Source organism: Triticum aestivum, chromosome 6D, assembly GCF_018294505.1.
Source record: "Triticum aestivum cultivar Chinese Spring chromosome 6D, IWGSC CS RefSeq v2.1, whole genome shotgun sequence".
Lineage (NCBI taxonomy): Eukaryota > Viridiplantae > Streptophyta > Magnoliopsida > Poales > Poaceae > Triticum > Triticum aestivum.
This window is the reverse complement of record NC_057811.1, coordinates 11,741,267-11,753,253: the sequence shown is the minus strand read 5'-3', so window position 1 is coordinate 11,753,253 and position 11,987 is coordinate 11,741,267. Positions and strand designations below refer to the sequence as shown.

Sequence of the window (11,987 nt, the reverse complement as noted above, 5' to 3'; positions counted from 1 at the left end):
GAGAGGCCACGGTCCAATTTTTTTTTACATATGGACCGTCTGTTGGAGCAGCGTTTTTTGCCCCAGACGATCCAAAGTTAGATGTTTTCATATTTGGACCATTTATTGGAGATGCTCTTAGGGACACATGCACGAAGACTTGCCAACTATTATCGACATCAGATCATTCTGGCAGGAGTAGTGACCGTTTGGCGGTTCGGTGACCTTGATGTAGTTTTTATTATGTTTAAGATGTTTCGTACTTCTGACGAACTTTTAGAGTAGATCTGGATTGTCTTCAAAAATAAAATCTTTGGAAAAAACGTTTAATACCTAGTTTAAATTTGAGCCAACTCATTAGCATCTAAGCCTCCAAAAATATCGCATGCCCCATTAAAAAACTCCAACTATAAAGTTTATTCCATTAAACCCCTGCCGGACGATATATTGCTGCATGCTTTTCTCTTTTGAAAAATGATATGGGGAGACACTATTCAACCTTCGCGAATCGGGCCTGACTGCACTTTGAGGGAATCCTCTCGTTCAAAATCAAAAATTTTGGGAGAACCTTCGCTCCGACCCAGCTGGTACAACCACAATGCCACTGAGTCTCCGTGCACGTGTACGCTCGAACTTCAATATCGGTTGGCCGTGTACGTGACGTACGTACGTGTCGACGCATGCATCGATGCCGATAACTTAAATACAATCGGCCGTACGCAGTACGTACGTGCGTAACCTTGGGAGGACGAGTATGATTATTAGTTGTTCAATTTTCCCTTTGAGTGGTGTATTTTGCCTCTTAATTTACGAAGATCCAAATACTGTTTGGACGAGGACGATTGTTATCTTAGGGAAAAAAAACATCTCTAACTCTTTCCTTTTCTTTCCCTCGTATGTTGCGGCCAGTGCAAACTCTTCCTCTCTAGGCTTTGCCGGCGAGCTTGTGGATTTGTCACCATTCCGCGTGCCTCTCTCCACTGGCCGGGAGGGAAATTCATGTGTCTTGGCTCCGACCAAGAGTTTTGGTTTGGGTTTTTTAGTCCTTGCAAGAGCGATGTTCGAGTGGCCGGTGACGCTTCTTCTTCAAGCTTACTCTTTCAAGATCCGATAGTCATCCAGTTCGTCCGTTTGGACAAAGTTGGCGGAGCTCTGACTTCGATTTCTATTAGGGATCTCGTTGTGTGGTGCTTTCAAAATGATTTAAGAGTCTAACCGCGACGACTGTAGTTCAAGATGTTGGTCCTTATGGGCACATGCACAAAGACTTGGGAATTATTATCAACCTCAGATCATTCTGGTAGGAAAAGTGATAGTTTGGCGGTTCAGGGATTTCGAGGTAATTTTTATTATGTTTAAGATGTTTCGAACTTCTGCCAAACTTTTATAGTAGATCTGGATCATTTTCAGAAAAGAAAATCTTTGGGAAAAAACATTTAATACCTAGTTTAAATTTGAACCAACTGATTAACATGGAAGCCTCCAAAAACAATCGCATGCCCCATTAAAAAACTCCAACTAAAGTGTATTTCATTAAACTCCTGCTGGACAATATATTCCTGCATGCTTTCTCTTTTGAAAAATGATATGAGCAGCAAGTTCCTACTAAATGTATTTGGTATACTACTACCAGCACATAATCAAATCTTGTTTAATATCCACCACACCACTACTACTACTGGCTAAAGTTCACATTTTTGTCCTCCTCCGATTCTCTCCCATGCATATACATCGTACCCTCCCTTCCCCTTGTGTCTCTTCCGTCGCATTTCCCCCACACTCCAAGAAAGCAAGCAGGCCAAGCACTGCGGCGGCTCACCACCGGCGGCGGCGGCATGGACGTGGCCATGGCGCTGGCCACGGTCTTCTTCTGCCTCCTGCTGCTCGCCTCGGCCGCCATCTCGCTCCTCCTCCTCCGCCTCTGCCTCGCCGCGCTCCGCCGGGCCCCCGCACCCGCCGCGCGCGCCCCCTACGCCGCGGTCGACCCCGAGGCCGCCGCGCGGGCGGCGGCACCGCCAGCAGTGCCGCAGCAGGAGCCGCCCCTTCCGGCGGCGTGGGCGAAGCCCAAGGCGCCGGAGCCCCGGCGGCTGGCGTGGCGGGAGGTGGAGGCGCTGACGGGCGGGTTCGACGAGGCGGCCGTGGTGGGCCGCGGCGGCTCCGGCGGCGCCGTGTACCTGTCCAGGATCCCCGTGTTGGCCGGCGGGCCCCCGGCCGCCGTGAAGGTGCACCGCTGGTGCGGCGGCGGCGAGCGCCGGCTCGGCGCGTTCCGGCGCGAGCTCGACCTGCTCCGCCGCGTCGGCCGCCACCCGCGCCTCGTCGCCCTCCTCGCCTACTCCGACGACCACGGTAAATGTTCCCTCCTCCACCTCCTCCGCCGCGCACGCGCCAGAGGAAAATGAAAATGAAATCAAATGCCCATCACTGCTCCTGCCGCCGCTGTAGCTTTGACTCCACGCTCTCGCCTCCATGTGGCCGACGAAACAACAGAGGGAACTTCCTCTTCATCCAAATAAACAATTTTTCACCTTCTTACACTGCCGGTAGAAGTAGAACGTACTCCTACTACTACTCAATTTCAATTTTATACATACTTAAATACAGCAATACAGCATATTTTATCATTGCCAGGTGTGTGGAAAATACACAGGATGAATTGAAAATTACTGAATTTGTTGTGGTGTTTGCAGAGGAGGGAGGCGCGCTGGTGCTGGAGTACATGCCGGGCGGCACGCTGGCGGACCGTCTCCACCACGCCGCCACGCCGCCGCTCACCTGGCGCCACCGCATGCGGGTCCTCCACGACGTGGCCGCCGCGCTGGAGCACCTCCACGACGCCGTCTCCATCGTGCACGGCGACGTGTCGGCCTCCAACGTGCTCCTCGACGCCGGCGGCCGCGCGCGGCTCTGCGACCTGGGGTCGGCCTGCGAGGGCACCTTCTCGGCGGCCGTGGCCCCCGCCCGGGGCGCGGCGGCCGTCGGCTCGCCGGGCTACGCCGACCCCTTCTTCCTCCGCACCGGCATCGTGTCCAAGAAGTCCGACGTGTACGGCTTCGGCGTGCTGCTCCTCGAGGCCCTCACCGGCTCGCCGGCCGCCGGCGCGCCGGGCCCGGACGGCGTCGGCGGCCAGTACCTCGCGGCCAGGGTGCTGCCGCGCGTGAGGGCCGCCGGGGTGGCGGGGCTCGTGGACGGCAGGCTGGGCGACGGCTATGATGCTGTGGAGGCCGGCGACGTCGCGCGGATCGCCGTGGAGTGCGTGGCGCCGCAGCCGGGGCTCCGGCCGACCATGGCGCAGGTGCGGGCCGCCGTCGCGGAGAAGGCGGCGAGGTCCATCGCGGCGACGGACGGCGGCGAGAGCGACCTCAAGTTGCTCGACTTGTTCCGCATGGCCAGCTAGCTGACTGGAGCACTGGACCCCATTTTTCAGAAGCTCCATTAGCCTCATCTTCTTCTACTCCTTCTCCTCGTGTGTGTGTGTGTTTTAGACATTTAGCGGTAGAAAATGGATTGGTTTAGTGTCTAGTGCTAGAACTGAGTGGGATGTAAATATGATCCGACTTCACTTACTTCCATAAACGGGTGCAATAAAAATCCTGTCCATGCAACAATGCATAGTTTAAACTTTTACCCAACATGGCACTACTATTATCAAGATGTCGGCTAATGAGAAATCTTGGTTCCAAAAATGCTCACTGCCCAATGATCATTCAATCATGGCTGCAGGGGCAGGTATCGGACGACATAGATATATTATGGGATTCTATAAAAGGAGTTGGATATATATATATAATCGTTGGAGGATCTGAGGAAGGAATGGACCAAGATCCCCAATGTATAAAAATTGCAATCATGGTGATACATGGGATTTCTATGGTTTTCGCCGAGTCCCAAGTGGTGTTCTCATGATTGCCAGGATGCAGATGTCCACTAGCAACAGAATTTCCTGGACCACAAGATGGAAACACAGGGCCAAAATGGACGGTCAAGATGTTCACAAGAGGGCAAATAGCAGCACATGTACCGAATAATTAGTCCCTGGGTAGGTTAGGACAAAGAAAGGGGTTTGACACTCAGGCCCTGGGTTAGGAGAGTACTGAATAATTGAAGGGCCAGGTACTACACCACTACTACTGAGACACTTTGTTCAAGCATGCCTGCTGTCAAAAGTGCTGGACAAGCAACAGTCAATAATAATACACAATGATTGCACCAACTTGAAAGTGCGATTATTGTCCGTCGAGTCGCCGTATCGTGCATGCAACAGAGTATGGGACCAAATTGCTACGGGGCCGAATTTACTGATATAAGAGAAAAAGAAAAACCACGAGCACACACGGAACAAAAAATGGTGTACCGATTTAAGGATTTACAGAAGAGATGGTTTTGTCAGTGTTGCTGTCTCCATTCCAGGCATGGAGGAGTGCCACCAGACTGGATTGTCAATTTTGATGCAGGCGATTCGCACCGCCCTGGCCAGGCTCCTGCCTGTGCCTTGTCCTCTTCATCTTTGCTTTGAACCTCAGTTTCAGGGCCAGTGTCTCCACCGTGTTGACGAAGTTGCCAACCGCCATCACCACCAGCAAGATCCCGCAAACTATGACCTGGAAAGGTGGGCGGCGACAAGAGTCACTTCAGGGGGGCTGAATAATAGGCCAAACAACAACACATTTGACAGTTAACTAGTGCATAGCCTAATCCCCATGGAAACTAAAAGGATTCCAACTGTGAATACTATTGACTTGATAGTTGATACTTGCCTGCCATTCAGAGGTGAGCCCGTGCCAAGCCGTCTGAAGAAGCAACACTCCAACATATGCTTCAAACCCCTGTAAACATGAGTAACCAAGATGATCCAATGGGGCAGACGTAGAGAGAATATAATGGCCTACTAGCCATCTTGTTGCTTCTATTCTCACTTCGACTGAACAGTAAGGTAAAGGCACATGTAACTAAAGTATCAAGAACCAAACAACATGACCACCAAGAATTGGGCATCTACCGACCACTAATTAGTTTCCCAAGGCCCTGCTTAGTTGCCATATTATGGGAAAACTAAGAGCTGACGTGTTTTATGGGCTCGCCTGACACCTACCTGTAATACAAAAAGAACAGGATATAGTAGCAATAGCTGCCCTTCCACACCAGCTGTTTCTCCAGCAACGACATCCATTCTTTTAGCCTGCAAGTAGTCAATGACAACAGAGTAAATCAAAAAGAGACAGAGGAAATATTACTCTTACTGGTACAAGAAGTTACGGTGGAAAAGGTAGAGAAATGACAACATCGATTTAACAGTCCATCAAGTATACAAAAAAGCATTTTCCCATAAGATTTATTTTAGGGAAGATCACAACTCTTATATTCATTTATTTGTGCAAGTGCTCTCTCCAAATCCTAGCTAAACAACAAGCGAACTGAATTGCTTTTCACAAGCACCAACTATAGATCTCCATGAATACTTTGATTATATGCAGGATCATCTACAGTTGATACTGATCAGAATCTTATTTAATAATACTAGTTACTCTTTTTATACTCAAGTTGCAAAGTTCTAATATTAAATGAGCAAAGGGCACATATCGATCTATTTGTTAAATCAAAGAAAGGCCTCACCTTTCCCAGAGCAATTCGGGTGCGTAATCTTTGACGCTGGTACCTATTCTGTAGATGCATTGCAATTCCTTGCATGATTGCCCAACGCAAGAAAAGCTGTACCCCTCTCTGCAAAAAGGCCAGATTGTGAGTTTATAGTCTTTAAAATTTGGGACTAACAACAAAGCAACATACCAACTTCTACAGAAGTATCATATACCTGCTTACTCGAGCAATCAGGCTGTCCCTTTATCTCCCAAGTAAGGCTAACAAGAGCCATTAGCATTGCTAAATAGTGGTGGTATATCCACCTGAAAATATAGCAGCACTTATGATTATTATCAGATAGTCATGCTTTGGAGAAGAAATTGATTTTGCAAGATTTGGAGAACAAAATAAACATGGCCTTGCTGGAACAAAACAAACAGATGTGTCGATGCCAGATTTTAGAGCTAAATAAAGACATTTATTAAAATTTGAGCACACTTGACTGACAAGTTTCAAAAAACGAATTGCTTGAATGCTGCAGTCTACAATTTTATATATTAAGTGATGAAAGTTTTGATCCTTACCAAGGACGGATATCACTTCCATTTACAAGCAACACATTCTCCCGCAAAGCAAAACTTGTGTAGAGGAATAATAACCAAGCCTGCAAAGTGGAAACATAGTCTTTTGATCAATTCTGTCGGACAATGATGCGATGAGCTCAGGAAATATACTCAGGGTATGTGAAAGTACTCAACAAATACCTGGTACACCTGAACTGCCAATGCTGGAAGGCACCCATCCCACACCCACCATCTCAGTAACAGGAGAGTGGATGGAAACAACAGGAACATATAGGCAGCCCTATCCTGCCAATAGAAAAGGTTAAACCATCTAGATCGTCAGGCATGGTGTAGAAATTCGGAAGATAAAAAATGAAAAATGTTAGCAAGCTTACAATATTTCACTAACAAAAAATGAAAAATGTTAGCATGACTGTGAGCTTGAACATACAGACGTATAATCTTGATAGTTCAATTTTTATTTTTATTTTGCGGGTGTTGATAGTTCAAATTTAGCTTACATCGTTGTCAGCAGTGTCAGGGCAACTGTGACATAGGCCATATTGTTAACATAAACCAAAATTTATGCAACACAAATAGGAACAACCATTAGAAGTTTATGTTTCACCACAAAAATCGTTAAAAGTTCAGAATGCATTAATCATCATACTGGAGGTCGTGAAGAATATAAGCAGATAATTTTAATCTATTTACTTCTTGATACCATACCAGAAAAAGTACCCACACAATATCTAAAGGAAAAACATCTGAAGATTATTACCCTATAATTGTTGTACTCGTCCTTCACTTTGAGCTTATCCTCCTTCCTTGCCACCCGCACATTCACAGGGCCAACAAACTTCTTAAGGAACTTTCCTAAAGGTTCAGACATAGTGGGCTTCAACCACAACTCATAAAGAAACAACTAAACCTCAGCCCAGACAAAATGGGGGCCAGGAAGGAAACAAAATGTAACTGACCATTTCCCTTGCTTGGGAGAAACGCAGCCACGTCGCCGTCCAAGATTGCTGCCCTGGCACGCTCCAGTTCCTCCTCGACCTGCACATATGGCAACAGAATACAAACAAGAACATAAGACAAATAGTATATATACTAGTAAGATAAGCAGTGGTAACATAACGGGAACTGGAGTCGGCGATTCTTATTTAAGCAACTGAAACAATACAAACGAGAACATAAGAAAATAGTATGTATACTTTCATTTGTACATGCCGAAACAATACATGGAAGTACTCTTAAAACAATAAACACATGGGAGCACTTTGCAAGATGCGTGTGGCTAGCATATGGAGCAATAATCTGTAGCTTCAGATGAACAATTCTGGGCTTAATAATCTCTAGCTTCAGATGAATAATCTCTAGCATATGGAGTAATAATCTCTAGCTTCGCACTGCAAGGTTGGTGTTAGCCCAACTATATACTGTGTCAGCTCGAGAACTGGTGAAGAGGAAATCCTAGTGCTCAGGCGAGATGAAGCAGCGACTGATTGGCCAGCATCCAGCAATTCGATGCGCGCGCCACAAATCCGTGCACTCCTGGGCCAATAAGAAGCGCCACATCTTCGTACAGCAGCGAATTCAACCGGATCAGGGAGCAGATTCCGATGCCGCACACACACGCGGAGCCCGCATCTCTAGGCACGCGCGCGGGCGCGAGGCAGCAGCGACGCGGAGAAGGCACGCCCTGAGGCCACACGGTGCTGCCTCGAGAGCTGGCCGCAGCGTGGGCCGCGGCGCGAGGAGGGGGCGACGGGGATCGAATTTCGAATCAGGCAGAGAGAGACAGAGGAGGGGGCGGGCGAAGGGGGGGCACGCGGACCTTGTCGAGCGTGGCGGGGTCGAGGGGGGCGAGGGAGCCCTGGAGCCGTCGGACGTCGGCGTCGATCGCGACGGCGCGGCGCCGCAGCGCGTCCTCGTCGGCGGCGCGGCGCACGGCGAGGGCCGCCGCGGCGTCCCGCAGCTCCCGCGCCGCCTCGGCCGCCGCCGCCGCCTGCTCCTCCAGGCCCTGGGCCCCGTCACCTCCGCCGTCCATTGCCGCCGACGAGGAGCAGGAGAGATGGGCGGTGCGGCGCGGCGGTGGCGGAGGAGGTTGGAGAGAGAGAGAAGCTTCTCCCTTCGCGTGGGTGACCGTGCCCGCGTGACGTGTCTGCCTCCTCCTATCTGGTCGCGCGGGGCCCACATGGAAGGCGACAGCTGTCGGGGCCGGTGTACCGTACGGGTGACCATCGTTTTTGGGTTGGCATATCTGGCGAGCGAACGTTCGCCACATGAGATGCCATTTGCGAACGTTTGTGTGGCAGTTTCTGCGTATTGAGAAAACTTGGTGGCCTTTTTGCAAAACTGTCATGGCATTTCTTTAGTTTTGAGTGTGAAAAAGTCAACCAATCCGCACCGTAGGATCAAGATCATGCCGCGGTTTAGGCGTTTGCTAGTAGTTTCTGCTAGGCGAACGTTCACCTATTACTATTTTCCGTCATTTTTGGCTCATAAAATAAGCTTAAAGTTGGCACGATTAGCCGAAAAGTATTGCGCATTATACCGAACCCCCTCTCCATCCCATTACGTCACAGTCCAGACACCATCTGACAAAGTATCGCCATCCAACCGAACCTTCAAACCCGATCCATATGTGGAGCGAATTTGGGGCGACTGACCCATATGTGGAGCGAATTTGGGGCGACTGACCCATATGTGGAGCGTACTTGGGGTAGCTTGGGCACGGCCGGACGCGTACAACACGTCAAATCCGACAGGTCAGACCCGCCCCAAATCCCTTCAAATGTGACCAACCCTTGCCCGATCTGCCCTCTTCCTCTCACTTCTATGCTTGTTTGACCACCATTGCCTAGCTCTACCGCTATCCCCACCCTAGCTTCGCCACCGTCCCCAACCCACAACGCCACCACCGCCCCTTGTCCCTCCTGGGCTTCATTGCTTCTCGGACACGTTCGCCGCCCCTCTCGCCCCGGTACGTCCTACTCCGTCGGATATACATCTCACCTGCCATGTGTTTACTAAAACTTCGGAGCTGTTTTTTAGGTTCTTTTTATCATTTGTAGGAACGATGGATTCATTGGATGATGAGCTTCCTTACGGAGCTTGATAAATTCATTTTCAAAGAGTTCATCAATTCGTTGGATTCAGACATGATGACGAAAAAGATGTTGACTTAGTGCTGATGATGAGCATCCTTGGAGAAGTAGAGAAGAAAGAGGAGCATGTTCCCAAATTCAAGGGTTTGATGTCGGGGCAACATAATGTGGTAGGATAAAGAGATAACGAGATCACTACGACAACTACTTCAAACCCGGGCGGCTATTCCATGAGTTTTTGGGGAATCCTTTTGGATAAGGAATCATGTGATCTTGTGCATAGTGTATGTGTGAACGCATATGATCTGCTTCACGCTGAGGAAGTATAGTTGTGGAAAATTGTTGTTCTCTTTCTATGCAGAAATGCACGCTTACTCTAATGATGCTTGCATATGGTACATCTAGAGATGTCATTGACGGGGTCGTCTGGACGGGGAGAGCACATGCATTGAGGGAATGGAAAAAATTTCCTACGCCATGGTGAAGGTGTTTGGACTTGAGTACTTGAGAGAACTAACTACGGAGGACATAGAAAGTTATTGGCAATTGCAACAGCAAGAGGTTTTCCAGGTATGCTCAATTCAGCCGATTGCATGCTTTGGCAATGGAAGAACCACCCATCAGATTTGTGCGGGCAGTTCCAAGGTCACACTAAAGAGGCAGCCATCATACTTAAAGCAGTAGCATCAAAGGACTTGTGGACTTTACATGCTTTCTTTGGCATGCCCGGTTCTCACATCGACATTAATGTGCTTCAACGATCTTCATTGTCCAAGAGCCTTTGTGCTGGGCTCCAGCGTGCAACTACACCATCAAGTGTCAACACACACAACTACACCATGGGGTACGATCTGTCTAATGGCATCTATCGGTGGGAGGCGTTTGTGAATACTATACCTGATCCTAAGGTAACAAACAACATATCTTTGCAACAATGCAAGAATATGTTAGGAAGGATGTTGAGAGGGCATTTGGAATGTTCCTAGCTCGTTGGTTATCGTTCGTGGGGCTACAAATATGTGTTATCAAAAGACATTTGTGGCAGATCATAACTTGTTGTGTAATCTTGCACAACATGATTGTGGCGGATGTGGGCGAAGGAGCAGTCCGCACACATGATTTTGAGAAGACCGGAGTACATGTCCGCCTCATGAAACAAGATGCAACGCATGTTGTGAACTTCCTAGAGATACATCGACAACTTTGAGATACCTAGACACATATGCAACTACTCAGTGATCTCGTGGAGCATATGTGGATCCATACTGGAAATCATTGAATTTACAGTTTGAACTATGCACTCTGAATAAATTTTACGTTTTAACTATGCATTATTCCAATCTAAACTATTTTTGTGTGTGTGTTTATATCAATTGTTTCATGTTTTTTGTATTGTTCAGTTATACACGTAAATTTGTTTGGATGGAATTGAGGTTTTGGAAATGAGGGGTATGGATGTCTAGTAGGATATAGGGGGTGATTGGCTCCCGTCCGTGGACATATATGGGGTCATATTCGGCAATTCCGGTTGGAGATTCTCTAGTTCAATATAAAAAACAATAATCACTGGAGATAACATTAAGTGACAACCCATTGTATGATTATTATTTGTCTTCTCTGGACAAATGGGACGCATAAGAAAATATTATGATCAGCTCTTTATCAACCACTGTATATGATAAGATGTGCACATACACATAAGTATCATGAACAGAAAGCAACTAGTACATGCGAGTGAGTGCCCCTTCATTCGCTGGCAACAATTTTTCTATAAATTTCCATCGAGACACGTCCATTTACAATCGTCGGGGACCTGGGATGGCCACCCTGCTCGCTCAACTGTGGATCCGCCAATAACCACACCGAAGGTTGCTTCCTATAATGGAAGGATCTTGTTCTACAATACCTTCGTAGTAACTAGACATTGCCACTTGGGATTGTTAAATGTTTTTGATTCAAATATCTCTCGAAATAGGCTTTCACCCCGCTATATAGATATAACAACCACACGATACAACTGATAGTCCGATGCTGGGGCAGACAGCAAAAGCAAGCCCAAAAGAAGTAACAGAGGAAGAAAAAGAAACTAATGACAACAGAGTCGGGTCGACGAAAACGATGGTGACCCGCAACCGCTGCGCCCGCCGGAGAATTTCCACCACGCTCCTAGCACTTCGGACCGCCGCATACCAAGCACCACCTTCAGGAAGGAACGCGACGATGCCAATGCTGTTGCCCGGACTGGTCCTAGGGTTTCCCCCGGTACACGGAGGGGTGTGTGTGCAAGAGGCAAGCCCGACGCCCTTCAGGAAGGAATAGTGGCGCCCGCGGGCGTCACCGCGTCGGTGCCGACCAAGCGACAGGGATTTCTCCCGTCCGCCACACAACCACAGCCCCGGCCGCTCCGTCGCACTCCACCAATCTTGCCGCCCACCAACATGCGCCACCACGGTCTTTAGATCACCACCGCCGTCTCACCATGGAAAGAGAAGCGAGACCGACGGATCCGAGAGGGGACAGCCGGGAACAAGGAGTGGCAAAATCAGCAGCCACGCGGGAGGGGACAACCTCCACCACCTTTGGCGGTCACCGGCCGGACGCGGCAATAGGAGCACACCAGGCCCACGGCCCAGCCGAGCCAGAAAGGACTCGAGAAGCTCCCGTCACCACGATGCAGTTAGCGCACCGCCGTCTCCGCAACCCCCCGCACGCGCCGCACCTCCGTCCGTCGAAGCCGTCGCAGACGAACAAGCGG

General features: G+C 49.0%; 2 protein-coding genes across 2 annotated transcripts; one reads left to right on the top strand and one right to left on the bottom strand.

Annotated features, from left to right (window-relative positions):
• The first annotated feature begins 1,544 nt into the window (after positions 1–1,544).
• Positions 1,545–3,603, top strand: LOC123143057 (salt tolerance receptor-like cytoplasmic kinase 1). Its single transcript, XM_044561832.1, has 2 exons — positions 1,545–2,325; positions 2,667–3,603. The coding sequence occupies exons 1-2, from the start codon at positions 1,815–1,817 to the stop codon at positions 3,371–3,373; spliced, it is 1,218 nt and encodes a 405-aa protein (XP_044417767.1). The 5' UTR covers positions 1,545–1,814; the 3' UTR covers positions 3,374–3,603.
• A 561-nt stretch (positions 3,604–4,164) lies between these two features.
• LOC123143058 (transmembrane protein 120 homolog) lies at positions 4,165–8,269 on the bottom strand. Its single transcript, XM_044561833.1, has 10 exons — positions 7,960–8,269; positions 7,100–7,178; positions 6,901–6,995; positions 6,321–6,425; positions 6,141–6,220; positions 5,789–5,879; positions 5,590–5,697; positions 5,069–5,155; positions 4,734–4,802; positions 4,165–4,577 (listed from the first exon to the last, which is right to left on the bottom strand). Exons 1-10 carry the CDS (start codon positions 8,170–8,172, stop codon positions 4,416–4,418), a joined length of 1,089 nt encoding a protein of 362 aa, XP_044417768.1. The 5' UTR covers positions 8,173–8,269; the 3' UTR covers positions 4,165–4,415.
• Positions 8,270–11,987: the final 3,718 nt, after the last annotated feature.